General features: G+C 35.6%; 1 protein-coding gene across 1 annotated transcript in view; it reads right to left on the reverse strand.

The window, feature by feature from the left end:
* Nucleotides 1–15,426, reverse strand: part of kif1c (kinesin family member 1C) — a 54,362-nt gene that overhangs the window by 13,558 nt on the left and 25,378 nt on the right. Inside the window, exons 6-16 of the mRNA XM_051110310.1 lie at nucleotides 14,988–15,053; nucleotides 14,615–14,793; nucleotides 12,937–13,048; nucleotides 12,785–12,862; nucleotides 11,458–11,523; nucleotides 11,197–11,275; nucleotides 10,166–10,244; nucleotides 9,904–10,052; nucleotides 7,611–7,771; nucleotides 5,291–5,370; nucleotides 1,765–1,840 (exon numbers count right to left, since the gene is read on the reverse strand). Of these exons, the coding sequence (XP_050966267.1) occupies nucleotides 1,765–1,840; nucleotides 5,291–5,370; nucleotides 7,611–7,771; nucleotides 9,904–10,052; nucleotides 10,166–10,244; nucleotides 11,197–11,275; nucleotides 11,458–11,523; nucleotides 12,785–12,862; nucleotides 12,937–13,048; nucleotides 14,615–14,793; nucleotides 14,988–15,053 (1,125 nt within the window). The remainder of the gene's footprint in view (nucleotides 1–1,764; nucleotides 1,841–5,290; nucleotides 5,371–7,610; nucleotides 7,772–9,903; nucleotides 10,053–10,165; nucleotides 10,245–11,196; nucleotides 11,276–11,457; nucleotides 11,524–12,784; nucleotides 12,863–12,936; nucleotides 13,049–14,614; nucleotides 14,794–14,987; nucleotides 15,054–15,426) is intronic.

Here is a 15,426-nt window from a genome sequence, read left to right on the forward strand (position 1 = left end):
GCCAAAAATTTTCACAGGCATTATCTATATATAAAGCACAGCTGACTTTTAACCCTCTGGTTGTGTTCGGATTCCTGTCACACTTGTGGTGTTCCCGGTCAAAAATGACCGGACCCCAAACAATTGCTTATAGATCTGTCATTATGCTATATTATCACCAAATATTGGATTCAATCTTTTTGTCTTGTTTTCTTTCATTTAGGACTGGTTTTGTGTTTCTATTTGCATCTGATTAATTGTAGACCTCATATACACAAAAGTAGGCACCTCATTATTTGAGTGAAAAAAATCATTTTTTATGAATAATTTTCACAATATGAGAGAAAAAATTACTAAAATTTACGCCGTTTTTCACACTAGTGTGCTTTACTGTTTAATCAGGAAGTGTATTCAAGTGTACCACTGAAAGTGAATGGGGAAGAATGAAAGTAAGAGAAACAACTAGTGTTCAGGAGCATGTTGTGCTTGCAAATGTAAAGGCCTTGGACCTGTGCGTGTATGGATGCATGTATGCTCATGCTATCTCTCTCTCTCTCTCACACACACACACACACACACACACACACATCCATGCATGCATACAAACTATTGTGAGTATTATTTCATCCTACCCTGAACTGCATGCAATATGCTTTTATGATAACTCTCTCTCTATCTCTCTCACACACGCTCAAACTGCCTTGTCTTTAGCCCAGGTTTTGAGGCTTTCAAGTTCTCACAGAGTAGATGAAAGTTTACAAATAAATGCTTTAGCACAGAGAGAGCGTCAGCTTGTTGTTTCATGATATTGTCTGTGTTTGACAGTGATATATAACTAAAATATAACAGTTTTGGTTTGTTCCATGAAATGTTATAATGTAAATAATCTGAATGTGTTTTTTCTTGTATGTCACGATGGTCAGATTTAACAGGAGCAGCAAGTGCTACTTTCAGTCCCTTTTCGGAAAATAAAAGCATCTCAAAATAAAGGTCCTGTTTTTTGTGCTCTTCCCCATTCATTCTCAATGGCTGGCCATTTTTGTGTGCTTTGTGCAATTTTGTACAAAATAAAAGCATTTAAAAGCAAACCTCTTGATTAAACATTAAAGCACACTAGTGTGATAAAAAGTGCAAATTTTCATAATTTTTTATTTTATTTTTTTTTCACTCAAAAAACGAGGTACCTACTCTCAGCAAAATGGGGCCTACAATTAATCAGATGCAAATAGAAACACAAAACCAGTCCTAAATGAAAGAAAACAAGTTGACAAAAAGATCTGAACCCAATATTTGGTGATAATAGAGCATAATGACAGATTTATTAGCAGTTGTTTGGTCATTTTTGACCGTGTACACCACAAGTGTGACTAGGTGAAATAAAACAAAAAAAAAAACATTCACATAAATTAGAAAAAAACTTAACGTACTTATACCCTGTGTGAACAAAGTCAGTAAGTTTGAGTCCAATGCGATAACATTAACTAGTATTTTCGGGAAAAAGAAAATCAGACCCGAACACAACCAGAGGGTTAAACCAAGCAGCTTCCTGTTGGTCAGTGAGTCAAATTTGCCTGACTAAAATCTGATGCAAATTCTGCCTGAGGAAATCTTTTAACCTCACGTGAAGTTCTCATTCGTGTGAATTCCTATTAAAACGACTGGATTGGGCCTGTGAACATATGCCAAAGCAACAGTAAACGTGACCGCACCTTCACTTCCTGTAAAGCTGCTTTGATAAAAATGCATTGTGATTAGCACTATATAAATACACATGACTTGACTCACTCTTTTGGGCGAAAAGACACCCACTGTTCCTCCATCCTCTTTGACAGACACACCCATCTCAGCCAGCAGTGCCTCCCTAATGTGTCAAACAGAGAGAGGGAGACGGTGTGGGTGTGGGTTATTCTCACAGAGCCAGAGACCTCTGACGTGACTCAAACATGTGACTGTGACCAATGACCTTATAAGCAGCTGTCCTGCTCAGGTCTGATACAAGCATTTCTCACAGAAAATGCAATGAGTGTTAGTCATAATCACGCTTGTCTGGTCTTCATTAAAACGTTCTGAATGACTACAGTGAGAAAGCAGTGACAAAAGCAGTCTGTTGAATTTAATTCATTTCCACATTAAAGTAGCATGAACATATGCTTAGTAGAGCAAATCCCTGAAGGCCTTTGACTAGTGGATGACCAATATACTACCATGGGTGAAATATATTGCTATTAATGAGTCTCAGACTTTTATTTTGACAGCGCTGAGAATGGCAGCACCAGAAGCAAAGGAGCAGCTTTATAATATTCTTTGTTTAACAGTTTTGTCTTATAAATTAAAGGGTTAGTTCACCCAAAAATGAAAATTCTGTCAATAATTACTCACCCTCATGTCATTCCAAAACCTGTAAGACTTTGTTCATTGACCCTCCACAGACACCAACGCAACACCCAGAAATGTGGTAAGGACATTGTTAAAATAGTCCATGTGGCATCAGTAGTTCAATCATAATTTTACTAAGCTGCAAGAATACGTTTTGTGGCAGAATTTTTTAATAAAGTTATTTTTGTTTTCTTTGCACGCACAAATTATTCTTGTTAGCTTCAGAAAGCTCTCAGATTTCATCAAAAAATATCTTAATTTGTGTTCTGAAGATGGGTTTAGAACGACATGAGGGTGAGAAGTTAATGACAGAACTTTAATTTTTGGGTGAACTATGCTTTAACAACTACAGTAATTAAACTTTTTTTTTTTTTCATTTCTGAAAAATACTATACTACACAATACTAGCCTTACACAATCAAACAGTTGCTATCTGAAAGGAGGAATGTGTTTATTCTTATTTTTTTTTTAATATTTGTTCTTAATTTATAAAATCTATTTGTTGTTTTCAATCTAAAATTGAAAATAAATCTTCAAACTATTTAGTCTTGTTTGAAATCTAAAATGTCAATGCAACGTGTACTATCTTTAATAGTAAAAGTCTCATTCATCCATTAGTCATCTAGGGTGTGCTCATTGTTAGCATCTGTTGGCCTAGTTTTTAACAGTGTGCTCCTCACTGTTGACACTAGTCAAACCACAAAACTAAAAAAATGGAAGTGGCAAACACAAGCAAACCACAAAATCAAGTGAGTCTGCTGTGAGAATGGTAAGCAATCACTGCTTTGTTTACACTTCAGTATATATCCACATCCTGACTCTTTCAATTTCCTACTACTGACTACTGCCACCCGCTGGTATGGAGAGTTATTTTTCTCTCAAACAGGCGCAGAATGAATGTGCTGGTTGGTCGCTGGCTGTAGTCAACAGCAACTTTTCAGCCTGGATAGCTAGGTTGGTTTGGTCTGTCTGTGTCTTAACATTTACAGAGTACAGTTATTCCTTAAACAACATGCTGATTCACTCCATTGCAACAGTTTGTTACTATTCACTAGGGCAGGGATAGGCAACGTCGGTCCTGGAGTGCCGATGACCTGCAGAGTTTAGTTCCAACTCTAATCAAACACACCTGAACAAGCTAATCAAAGTCTTCAGGAGTACTAGGACTACAGGCAGGTGAGTTTTCTTTTTTCAGGGTTGGAACTAAACTCTGCAGGACATCGGCACTCCAGGACGATGTCTATCCCTGCACTAGGGCTTGCATAGACTAGTCGAGTAGTTGAGTGATCGACTACTTTAACCACTGTCGGAAACAATCGATTACTTGAACGTGCATTAACCATAAATGAATAGACCCTTTTCACATGACATCACGCAACTTTCGCTTTGACGCGAAGCAAGGTGTTCTTATTACAGCCAGCATAGTAAAGCGCTATCTCTACCAGCATGAAGTTCGGCAAGAAGCTTTTACATCTGCCACAAATATGGTTAGAGAATGTTTGCCGCCGTCTACTCTCGGCATCTGGCATCTCAAACAAATACCAATCAGTGACATTTGCTGCTTGAAGGCGAGGACGGATTTGAAAACGCAGCAATGCAGTCAACTGACTCCCGTGAATCTCACAGTGTTTGCTGTCTTTATTTGAGAAATATATCTAACCAACTTCATCTAATTGTAATAAAGAAACAGTTTAGACATTTACATGTGGTAACAAAGCCGTTTAATTCAATCATTTATGTACTGCTTAATACAGCCCCTGTGTACAAGAACGAAGTTCAACATAAGCTTGTAGGCTAGCCTACTATTTCAATATCAATAAAATGGGGTCTATATTTTTCTGGCCTTTTATTGCGGCCAGCTTAAGGCACACCTGTGCAATAATCATGCTGTGTAATCAGCATCTTGATATGCCACACCTGTGAGGTGGATGGATTATCTCAGCAAAGGAGAAGTGCTCACCAACACAGATTTAGACAGATTTGTGAACAACAATTGAGAGAAATAGGCCTTTTGTGTACATAGAAAAAGTCTTAGATCTTTGAGTTCAGCTCATGAAAAATGGGTTGCATTAGGCTATTAATTAATATTCGCTGATAAGAGCTAGGCATGTTGCGATAGTTGGCGTGACCGGTTTTACCCGGTGTTAAGCTGCAACACCGGTTTCCTCACTTTCCCACTGTGGCACTGCCCCCATTGTCATTTAAATTTTTTTAATAGTAATAAAAATCATTTAGTTCAGTTAGAGAACAGACAGAACAATTAAAAACTGAACGTGGCTGCTCAATGCAGTGTGCTGAACAACAGTCGCATCACAGATCTGTGGCAGGAGTCAGATTTCATTTATCACATGAGGAAAGCGAGCTGACGAGTGAGATGAGCAAGGCAAGACATTGGTGAAGGATTTAGTTTCGAAACGAAATACAAAAGCGCTCGTTTTAAAAATATTCTGGACTTTCTAAAAGGTGATTTTTGAAGCTCATTGGAACAACATTCGTTTCTGCTTTATTTGGCTCCACAATGTTTGCTGATTTTCAGTATTTTTTTATAACTAAACTTTGTGGAAGTTATTCATTATTTTACTTTTGTTAATAAAACAATCATTAACAGAAGTGAGTTTGTCGTACTGTTTTGTTGTTGTCCAATCAATCAACTGACGCCGGACTGCCGCTCATTCAAAAGTGAAAGTGAAATACTGGTTTACAAGTTGTCAAAAGCATACTGGTGGTCACACGTTAACTGGTGGTAAAATTTCCTCTCCGTCACATCCCTAATAAGAAGTATTTCATGTGTTTTCATTTACAGTAGCATGAACCACGATTAGCAGAGTAACTCGAGTCTTGTTTTGATAAGTAATCGACTAGCAGAAATCAGTAGTCGTGCAACCCCTACTGTTCACACATTGAAAACACTTCACTGTATTCTGCCTGTTCTCACCTCTCTTGTCGTATTGATTCAGTTTTCCTGAGCTTCTCCTCCCATGTTTCATTCAGCTCTGCAATTATCTTCTCTGTTTCCTGTTAGAAACACAGTAAGACATTGCTATACAGTCATATTTTCTCTGTTTCACTCTATATTCTACATGCAAAACATACATATATACATACATATACATATATATATATATATACATATAATTAAACTTTATATATATATATATATATATATATATATATGTTTGGGGTCACATTTTTTTTTTTTTTTTTTAAGAAATTAATACATTCACACATAATAAATAATTTACATTGTTATAAAATATTTATATTTTGAATAAACACTGTTCAAAAGTTTGGGGTCAGTACATTGATTTTTTTTTTTTTTAAGAAATTAATACTTTTATTCACCAAGGATGTATTAAGTTAATAATTAAAAGTTTATTAAAAGTTCATAATAAATAATTTACAAAAAAACAAAACACCTTTACCTACTTTGAGGGCTAGTTCACCCAAAAATTGAAAGTTCATTTATCATTTATTCACTCTTAAGTTGTTCCAAACCTGCGTACATTTCTTTCTTCTGCTGAACACAAAAGAGGGCCAAACTATTGACGGTAGCCACTGACTTCCATAGTGTTTAGTGTTTTTTCCATGGAAATTAATGGAAATTAGGGATGTCACAATACTCAATGTAATATCAAACCATACGGTACGACCTCCACGGTTCAATACGCGCTTGTGAATTGCGTTTTTTCGGTTTTGCATTTAAATAAGTTCCTTGTTTTATTTCTCTCTGAATTTGCTGTATGTTTGCCTGCGATTTCACGTGCTGAAATGAGGAAACGCCTCCCCGCTTATATTTGAAAAAGCAACACACGCAGGGCATCTTCCATTATAATGACATAAGCCTTTCTAAACCTGCTGTCCAACAAAAGAGTTATAAAAACAAAAGTTATAAAAAAAACATTATAACTTGTTTTTAATTCACAACATCAGTCCAGTGTTTGAAATAACTTCCTTATGTGATCTGATGTGGATTCTTATCACAGAATGAGGCAGACAATGGCTGGGTGCGAAAGCCTAGTCAGCTGACTCGCTGCCTCGCTGCTCTATCAGGCAGTGACTTCAAAGGCTGCGAAGGCAACTCTAGAAACAGTTTCAGACAGACTTCAGAGGCAGCGTAATGTGCAGTCGTTGACGGGTTACCTAACGGTTAAGTTGTACATTTTGCAGAAAAATGATCTCAAACAGTTTTGTATAAATGATTTAATATCACATAAAAACCTCAATGTCACTGTCATTGAACGTCTGTGCGTCAGAAAAGAAGGCAGAGAATGGCATTTTTTCCTTAAAAAATAAAAGCACTGTTGCAAGTAATACTGCAGAACAGGTCTGTTATTAGTGGCTGTTTCATTATTATTGGTAGTATATTGTAAATATTATTCTTATTTACTACTCATTTGAACCCTTTTAACATTTTTGTAAAATACTATTATTACAAACAATATTATTTATTATGCTTTTTACACTATTACTATTCATAAAGTATATCATGGTCAAGATCTCATCTATTATATAAAGTAACAAGTCTAATTTCACCAGAATATCTTTATTTATATAGCCTATATGACGCACACGCACGGGATTGTGGGAAATCGAAGGCAGCGAAGGATACATCTATGCTGCCTTCAAACTTCGATCAAAAGAAGGTACCTTCGGAGACAGGAAGCGAAGTAGAATTTGGATTCAGACGTGCCTTGACGCCTTCCTGCCTTGGAATGCTGCCTCCGAAGGCAGCACTGTAGAGCTTTCGGACGCAGCCCATAAATTCTACACTCATATTCTATATACATCTATTAGCAATGGCTTATGAAAATACACGAGATGGCTTGAAGAACACAGATAAATCATATATTATTGCAGACGAGTGTCATCCTTCAAAATGTTTAACGTTATATCTTGTTTTTATTCAGTTACAGCAATAGCGATGCCTTTATCCATATTAGACAAGCTGGAACGGAAGGTCATCAGTGATGCTTCTTTGACGCATGTGTGGATTTTCTGCACGAGGGCGCCCTCTGGCGTCCAGTATAAATTAAACGCATTCTATTTTGCGTAAAAATCAAAAAGCTGAAAGAAATTCATTCAGATTTGGAACAATGTAAAAGTGAGTAAATGACGACATAACTTTTATTTTTTTGGGTGAACTATCCCTTTAATACTAAGAAACTCTATTACGAAAGTAGCATGTCCAGCATTGCTGTTCTGGTATTTGGCTGATGCTGTAAGACAAAGTCTGCTGAGATTGTGATATCACGTACCTTGAGTCTCTCCGCGGCCTCCTCTTTGCTTATGTGCGCAGTTGGACTGGTGGGTGCCACACCCTCCATCGGGGCATCAGAGGTAGACGGTTCATATGAGAGTGAGGGCTGATGGAGCTCACCTGACGCTCCTCCCAAAGCTGGACGGCCCGATTCAGACCCTGACAATGAGTGTGCCAGTTATTGATTAAGTGACTGTTAGAGTAATTGGTGTGCCTACAGCTGAAAAATTGGAGTTTAGTCCATGTCTGTTAACTTCTGTGCATCCTGTGACCATGTGTTCAGATTTCCCTCCCCAGTACTCATTACTTTAATGCAAAAATACCTAATATACTACTGTTCACAAGTTTGGGGTCAGTAAGATTTTACTTTAATCCAGCAGGGATTCATTAAGGCAATCAAAAGTGACAGTAAAAATATTAATAATTTAAAAAATACTTCTATTTCAAGTAAACACTGTTCTTTTAAACTTAGTGTTCAAATAATCCTGACAAATAAAATAAAATAACTGTATCACAGTTTCTAAAAATTTGACTGATTTCCGAAGGATGATGACACTGAAGACTGAAAAAAAAAAAAAAAAAAAAAAAAAAAAAAAAAAAAAAAAAAATTAAAATATACTCAAATAGAAAACAGTTATTTGAAATTCTAATAATATTTTACAAAATTCAAATAAATGTAGCCTTGGTGAGTGTAACAGACTTCTTAAAAAAAAAAAAAAAAAAAAAAAAAAAAAAACATACAGACCCCAAACATTTGAACGATACTGTATATTACATTTAACATTTATTTAAGCTTATTTAAATAATTAAAAATACAAAATACAAAAATAACTATTTTTTCTAATTACAAACACAGTAATTTCTTATTTTAAGTAAGGAGAGTCTAATGAGAATCACCACTGAAAATGAATAGAAAATTGTCTATGCAAAAAGGCTTCAAAAAAGACTTAAGAGTCAATATCACTGTAGGTGCCTTTTGGTGTCCTGTACTCATATGATAACTCAACAACAACAACAAAAAAAGACTAAAAAAGGGTGTGTTATATTAGAGTTTTTATATTCATGAATTCATAAGCATTACTTGGCTCTTTAGATACATATTATAGATTTTAAAACTTGTTCTCCTATTAATATTTTGTTAAATAAGAAAATACTCAATTTGAGCGTACTGATCATTTGGTAATAAAAACAATATTTTTATTTAATAAAAAAAGAAGAGTTTGTCCATGTCCACCCTGTCGTATTGGGGAATCCGCCCCTTTAAGAAAAGGTCATTCCCTTTAGTGACATCTGGACAACAGAGTTTATAAATAAATGTGTATATATATATAATGAGTATATAAATGTGATATGTGATTGAGAATGTAATTATATTACTTATTATTATTATTATTATTATTATATGATTTTTTTTTCAAAGTTGAATAAATGTTTCATTGTCATATTTTGTTAAGCTTTGTGTGTTCTGCTTTATGTGTCCACCCCGTCATGTGTTGGTCCACCCGGTCATCTTGATATTTTAAAGTAATAATATTTTAAATAATAATTCAATCATATCTATATAATCCAGTGTTCAATAGCTAGGTGTGGGGGCAATAACATGCAAACTAAATATCACATTTTTCTCCAAATAAGAAAAAAATACATGTGCAAACTGTATGAGTTTCTTTAAAAACACATGGTTTACATAAAATCTTTTATGTACTTATAATTTGAAAGCAAACAAATAACGCTGTTTAGGAAAGGGACATCATACTTTTCAGAAAATATAATTTGCATCTTAACATTGCGATGAAAACATATTTAACAGTAATATATATGTCCACGACAGGGTGGAGATATGTTATGGTTTATGCTTCAAATAATGGCCCATAATTATCTAAAAAAATGTGTGGGAGCTCAGCTAACATGTACTTGAGTGTCTACTATTTATGACATGGCATAAAGCGAATGGGAAATTAAGACCAAAATTTGTGAGTATTGTGAGGGGTGAAAGGCACTCTATAGTGATAGTGACCCTTAAAATACTTTTTTCATTTGCATTTGTACTGAAATATAATCTGAATATGTTTTCATGACACCAATGTCAACCCATGTCACTGCATGTTGATATTAGGTGTACCAAACATGTTTCTAGTTGGTATCTAGAGTTTCAAAATTTGTTTTAAAGGAACGGAGTGAGTCTCCGAGTGCCACGTTTATATCTAATTTAGCACTGTCCACTTGTGATGGGAGCTCCTGAGACAGCTGCTCATGGCAGGTGTATAGACCGTGCGTATGTGTGCATGTACCTGAGGCAGTGATGAGGTTGCTGAGTCCCTGAGACAGGAGAAGCTCTTTAAGTCTGTTGACTTCTTCTTTCAGCTCCCTGACGAGCCGTGCGTTTGGATCCTCGTTAATGACAGCGTTACACTTTATCTGCTTAGCTCTGTCTGCATACCTGCAGCGGGACACACAGCGCTGGTTAGACAGTACGTACGTGACAGAGATATCTCAAATTTATATTCATAAGAAAGAAAAATGCTTTCTTGCGTGTGTGTGTGTGTTTTTAACCTGAGAGTACTGAGTGTTTCTTCATAATTGATATCTGCAGGGCTCAGAGCAGCGATCATGGCCGTGCGAGAGTTTCCACCTTCAAACACAAACACTCAATTAAACTCTGTGAGCAGCAGTAACAACAGCTGGTTCGAGACCTGCTCACAACAAAAACAACAACAGAAGTTCAGTGAATCACTGACAACACATCTACTCACACCAAAATGAAACAAAAGCACTGCTTTAACAAAAGTTAAGAACAAGCTCGACTAAAACAATACTCAATATGCTATTCAAAACACTCAACAATTTCTTCATTTCGAAAACGTTAAGGAAGTAAAAAACATTTCACGTTTTTCAAGTGAACTGTTAGTGCTAATTAAATCAATGAAGAGCAGGAACTTGTTCTTTTTCTTCTTGATATTGCTGTTTGAATAATATTAATAACATAACAGAGGTCGACAGGTCTATTAGAGGTCATTTTTAACCTAACTGAAGACAATTTTGATTTGTAGGTGAACAATCTCTCTTTAAATATGGGAATTTTCTTAAAACGGTAATCCTTTTATTTTTTTATCTAAAACTTTCAGATCACAAACAGCTGCCCCTCTGCATCTCTGTATGTTTCCGGAACCTTGATCAATCTCATGTTTAGTTGCGTTTGTCTCCACAGACAAGTTAGAGAGCAAGAATGTCTCAATCCCAAGATTTCATGTCACAAGACAATGTCTGCTTCTTGAGCTGACAGCAGAGTTACTTAATGACTAGTTGGATATCAGATAAACATGTTGACTGGTTTTGGGTATCAGACCGAACCGGTTTTAGACGCCAGACGAACAATCTTCTGATGGGACATACTTGACGTGTTGACAGGATCTAACAACACATGATCCAAAAGCAATGAATTCATTTCAGTGAAAAAAAGACTCTAAATATATAAAAAATGTTCTCCTGACAGACTAATTTTCCTCCCTGCTGTGAGCAGATGTGTAGGAATGTACGGTTTCAGCTCACGGTCTGTGAATAGGCCTTTAGACAGCAAGACATACCTAGATTTTCTCTCAATAGCCACGTGAGCACAGAATCCCTGTAGGGAATGAAATCAGAGCGTCTCTTCTTTGTGCTGTGCTGTGGACAGGAAACATATTGTTACTCTTGACAAAGAACTTGACATTTGAGAGAAACACTGAAAAACAATTGAAGAGATGAAGACAACAATGAGAAATGAGGTACAGAACTGAATCGAAGCAGCAGTAAGAAACAAAAGAAAAACAGAAAAACTCACGAGAACAAAAATACGACGTTCTTACCATGTCTGCCAGTGCTGAGATGACTTTACCCAGTGTTGTCAGAGATTTGTTAATATTAGCTCCCTCCTAAAAAAAGACACAAGGCTTTAAAACTTTGGCAACACTTGATAAGATTAATGCAACCAAAAGTAAGTAGTCATAATGTATATTATGTATGTATATGTATGTAGATATATACACACACACACACACACAACTGGTAAAAGTATGTAAAAAAAAAAAAAAAAAAAAAAAAAAAAAAAAAAAATTACATGCATACCATTATTAAACATAAAAATACCATTATTATAACATACCATTTTTTAAAAGGAATTACTATTTTTGCTGTGTAATGACACTTAAAACTGATCAAAAGTGACAAAAGCATTTATAAAGTAACAAATGAAAGAGACAAAGAATCTTGAAAATAATAAATATATTAAGCAGTAAAAACGGTTTCCAATATTATAAATAATAATAAAGATTATTAATAATTGAGCACCTGTAATAACTGACAATAAGCGAGCACAAAATTAGAACATTAAAATAATTTATGAGGAATCATGTAACTCAAAACAGTTATTTTAAATTGTAATATTCACATATTTAGTGTTAGATTTGATCCAAAATACAGCAAAAACAGTAATTCTGTAAAATATTTTTAGTATTTAAAATAACTCTTTTGTATTTGAATACGTTTTAAAATGTAATTTATTCCAGTGATCAAATCTGTATTTTCAGCATCATTACTCCAGTCTTTAGTGTCACATGACCCTTCAGAAATCATTCTAATATACTGATTTTCAGGGGGAATTATAGAAATGAATACTTTTATTTAGCAAGGATGCATTAAATTGATCAAAAGTGATGATAAAGACATTTATAATGTTACAAAAGATTTCTTTTTTAGATAAATGCGGTTCTTTTGAACTTTCTATTCATCAAAGAAACCTGAAAAAAAAATTCTACTCAGCTGTTTTCAACATAATAAGAAATGTTTTTTGAACAGCAAATCAGAATATTAGAATGATTTCTGAAGGATCATGTGACTGGAGTAATGATGCTAAAAATTCAGCTTCGAAATCACAGGAATAAATTACATTTTAAAATATATTCAAATAGAAATTTTACAGGTTTTTTTTTTTTTTTTTGTATTTTGGATCAAATAAATGCAGGCTTGGTGAGCAGAAAAATCGTACTGTTCAAAAACTTTTGATTGGTAGTGTACATAAATACAGTATATACACATAAACAGTTTCAAAATGATGATGAGAGTGTTTAAATGACACTATTTTGTTTTCGTGTCAACCATTCCTTGAATTCAGAACTAACATGTCGTCTGACAGACCTTTAACCTCATGCCTTTGGCTCCAGATGAGTCTGCTCTCTCACTTCCTGCCAGATCAACCAGGCTGATCTTGCTCACCTGAGCAGAAAACAAGAAACCAGACTGAGTACAGAACAGCAACAAACGAGTGTCTTCTAATGTCTGACGCACACCTTCTCCGTGTCCAGGCTGGTCATGTTATCATGTCGACGCTGCGTGAAGAGGATGGTGAAGACGGCATGTGAGCGACTGCTGGTCTCGTTCATGTTAGTAGCAGCAACCGTCCTTAAGGTAAACAAACAAACAAACAGCAATGAATGTCACCAGAAATGTCATCAAATACTTCACATAAATGTGGGTCGAACAGCTGGAGCACAGAGACATCATACTTCAAAGGGGTCATCGGATGCTAAGTTCAGTTTTTCATGCTGTTTGAACATTAATGTGTGTTGTCAGTGTATGTACAAATCTACCCTATAATGATAAAAATCCATGCAGTGGTTTTTAATTGATCTATAAAAATAATATTCCCTTTTCAAATTGAGCCGTTCTCAGACGCCTGTCGTTGTGGTGTCACACCCGCAGAGGCCACTCCCACCATAGTTGATTGACATGAGCGTCTTACCTCAGATCAGCTGTAACAGTCCACCCTCTTTGTTTCAATGCCAGAGCAGGGATGTAAGTTAGTCAAGAATATCTCCGATTGAGCGATTGAGGTGTTGTGTTGCTGGATGTAATAATGAACATAGTGGTCGTCATTTACTCCCGACATCTGAGCCGCTGAAGATGCAGTGGATTATGTTTGTTTGTGAAGGGAATGCGCCTCCCGATCTACATATATCCGTCTATGTTCAGTTTTTTTCATGAATCTTTGCGATTGCCTTTCCTAATAATGTGCTAGTTAGCAAGTTTAGCGGCTAAACGCGGCTAAAGTAAACAGGCTCGTCACTCCACAGAGAGAAGAGAGGGGCGGGGCGAGCAGAGCTCATTTACATTTAAAGCAGCCTCGACCAGAATGAGATGAATTATGCAGAGCTGATTTTGACAAGGTAAAAAGGGTGTTGTTTTACACTACCATTGAGAATTTTTAACCAAAGTATATTATAGACTTTTCATTAAGACCCTAAAGAATCATATCAACTTGTGGAAAATGGGTGTAAATCTGATGACCCCTTTAAACACAAGTTACAGGTTTAATCAGAACAAGACGTGGTAGACATAAACATAAATATTATCATACTTATTTTAACAATTATACAAATTACATGTATTAACTCAAAATAATTAATGCTTTAACATTAACTAGACAGCTCCAGCTTTCCAACAGCCACTTTTCACCACTCAAAATGCATCAGTCTAGAATTGTCTAGAACTAATTATTTCAACTCTACTTCACACAAGTACTCAGGCATGTGATTATGTGAGCTCAATATAAAAAAAATGTGTTTCAAATGTCCAAGAGCATTTCAAGTCAACTACTGTCATACTGGAGCAAGTGTTTAGTCAGTAAAATGTTAAAATCCTGAATAACACATCTAGTTGGTTATTAGAAGGTAACTACCACCACGGGAGTGTAAGAAATCATGTCTATAATTTTGTTTTAGCTAGTGATTTTACTTTTATTGTTATCGTTACCTGTATTATTTGTATTTATTTCTTGTTTGTGTGTTATCTGCACTTTTATTAATGTTTATATTTCAAAACTGTTTTGTGCATACTTTGTTTCATTTGATAGCCTTTCATTTGCATCTTATTTGAATGAGTTCACTTGGCAAGCTGCAGAATAACATGCTTTTTTTTGTTTTTTTTTCAATGAATACCAGCTGGCTTTGAAACTGAAAATCATAATACCTGGCTTTGTTTCCAGTGTCCATGAGATCTGCAATATCACTGTAGTTGGTAACGGCCATTTTGGAGAGGTCTTCTACGTAAGGGCCCATTATAGGGTGCTCTCTGACCCTCAACGACCCTCTGCTTTTTGGGTTGAGCAAGTCTCGAACACGCTCACAGTAAATCTCCATATATGAAACCTACGGAAAATATACATCAAATTATATGAGATCTTTTATTGACTGTACAGTACATGAAGATTTTATTTCAGAAATGGTTATTTACAATTCAGTCTGAACTCGCATCAACGGATGTCCAAAACCATTCTCACAGTTCTTTTAACAGTGTAAAAGGAAGCGCCAACACACAGCGGCTCAGACGCACACAAACATACCTCTACAGAGAAGGACAGGTCAGGGTCAGTGTTATCTGCCGTCTGTCTGAACAAATCCTCACACATCTGTGACGAAAAATGAAACGATGTACAATGAGAGAGATGTGATCACAAACAGAGCTCAAGTACAGAATAAACCAATAATTACTTCAAGTGATTACAATTCTGTTAGTACATTTGAAGAACCACCCACTGCTGCCTAATAAACGGACCAACTATGTGTTTTATGACATTATGTTATTATGAATGCAGATCTTTAACTACATGATTATCATATAAACATATGATACACATGACCCAGTACACTTATTGCAATACTGGATTCCGATTGGTCAACTAGGGTTGTCAGCAGTTTGATATTTCGTAACGTAGTGCAACCGTCCCTGCATACTATTTCAGCATAAGTCTTCATTTGACCAGAAATTCCACTGTTAAACAC

This window comes from Labeo rohita, chromosome 5, assembly GCF_022985175.1.
Source record: "Labeo rohita strain BAU-BD-2019 chromosome 5, IGBB_LRoh.1.0, whole genome shotgun sequence".
Lineage (NCBI taxonomy): Eukaryota > Metazoa > Chordata > Actinopteri > Cypriniformes > Cyprinidae > Labeo > Labeo rohita.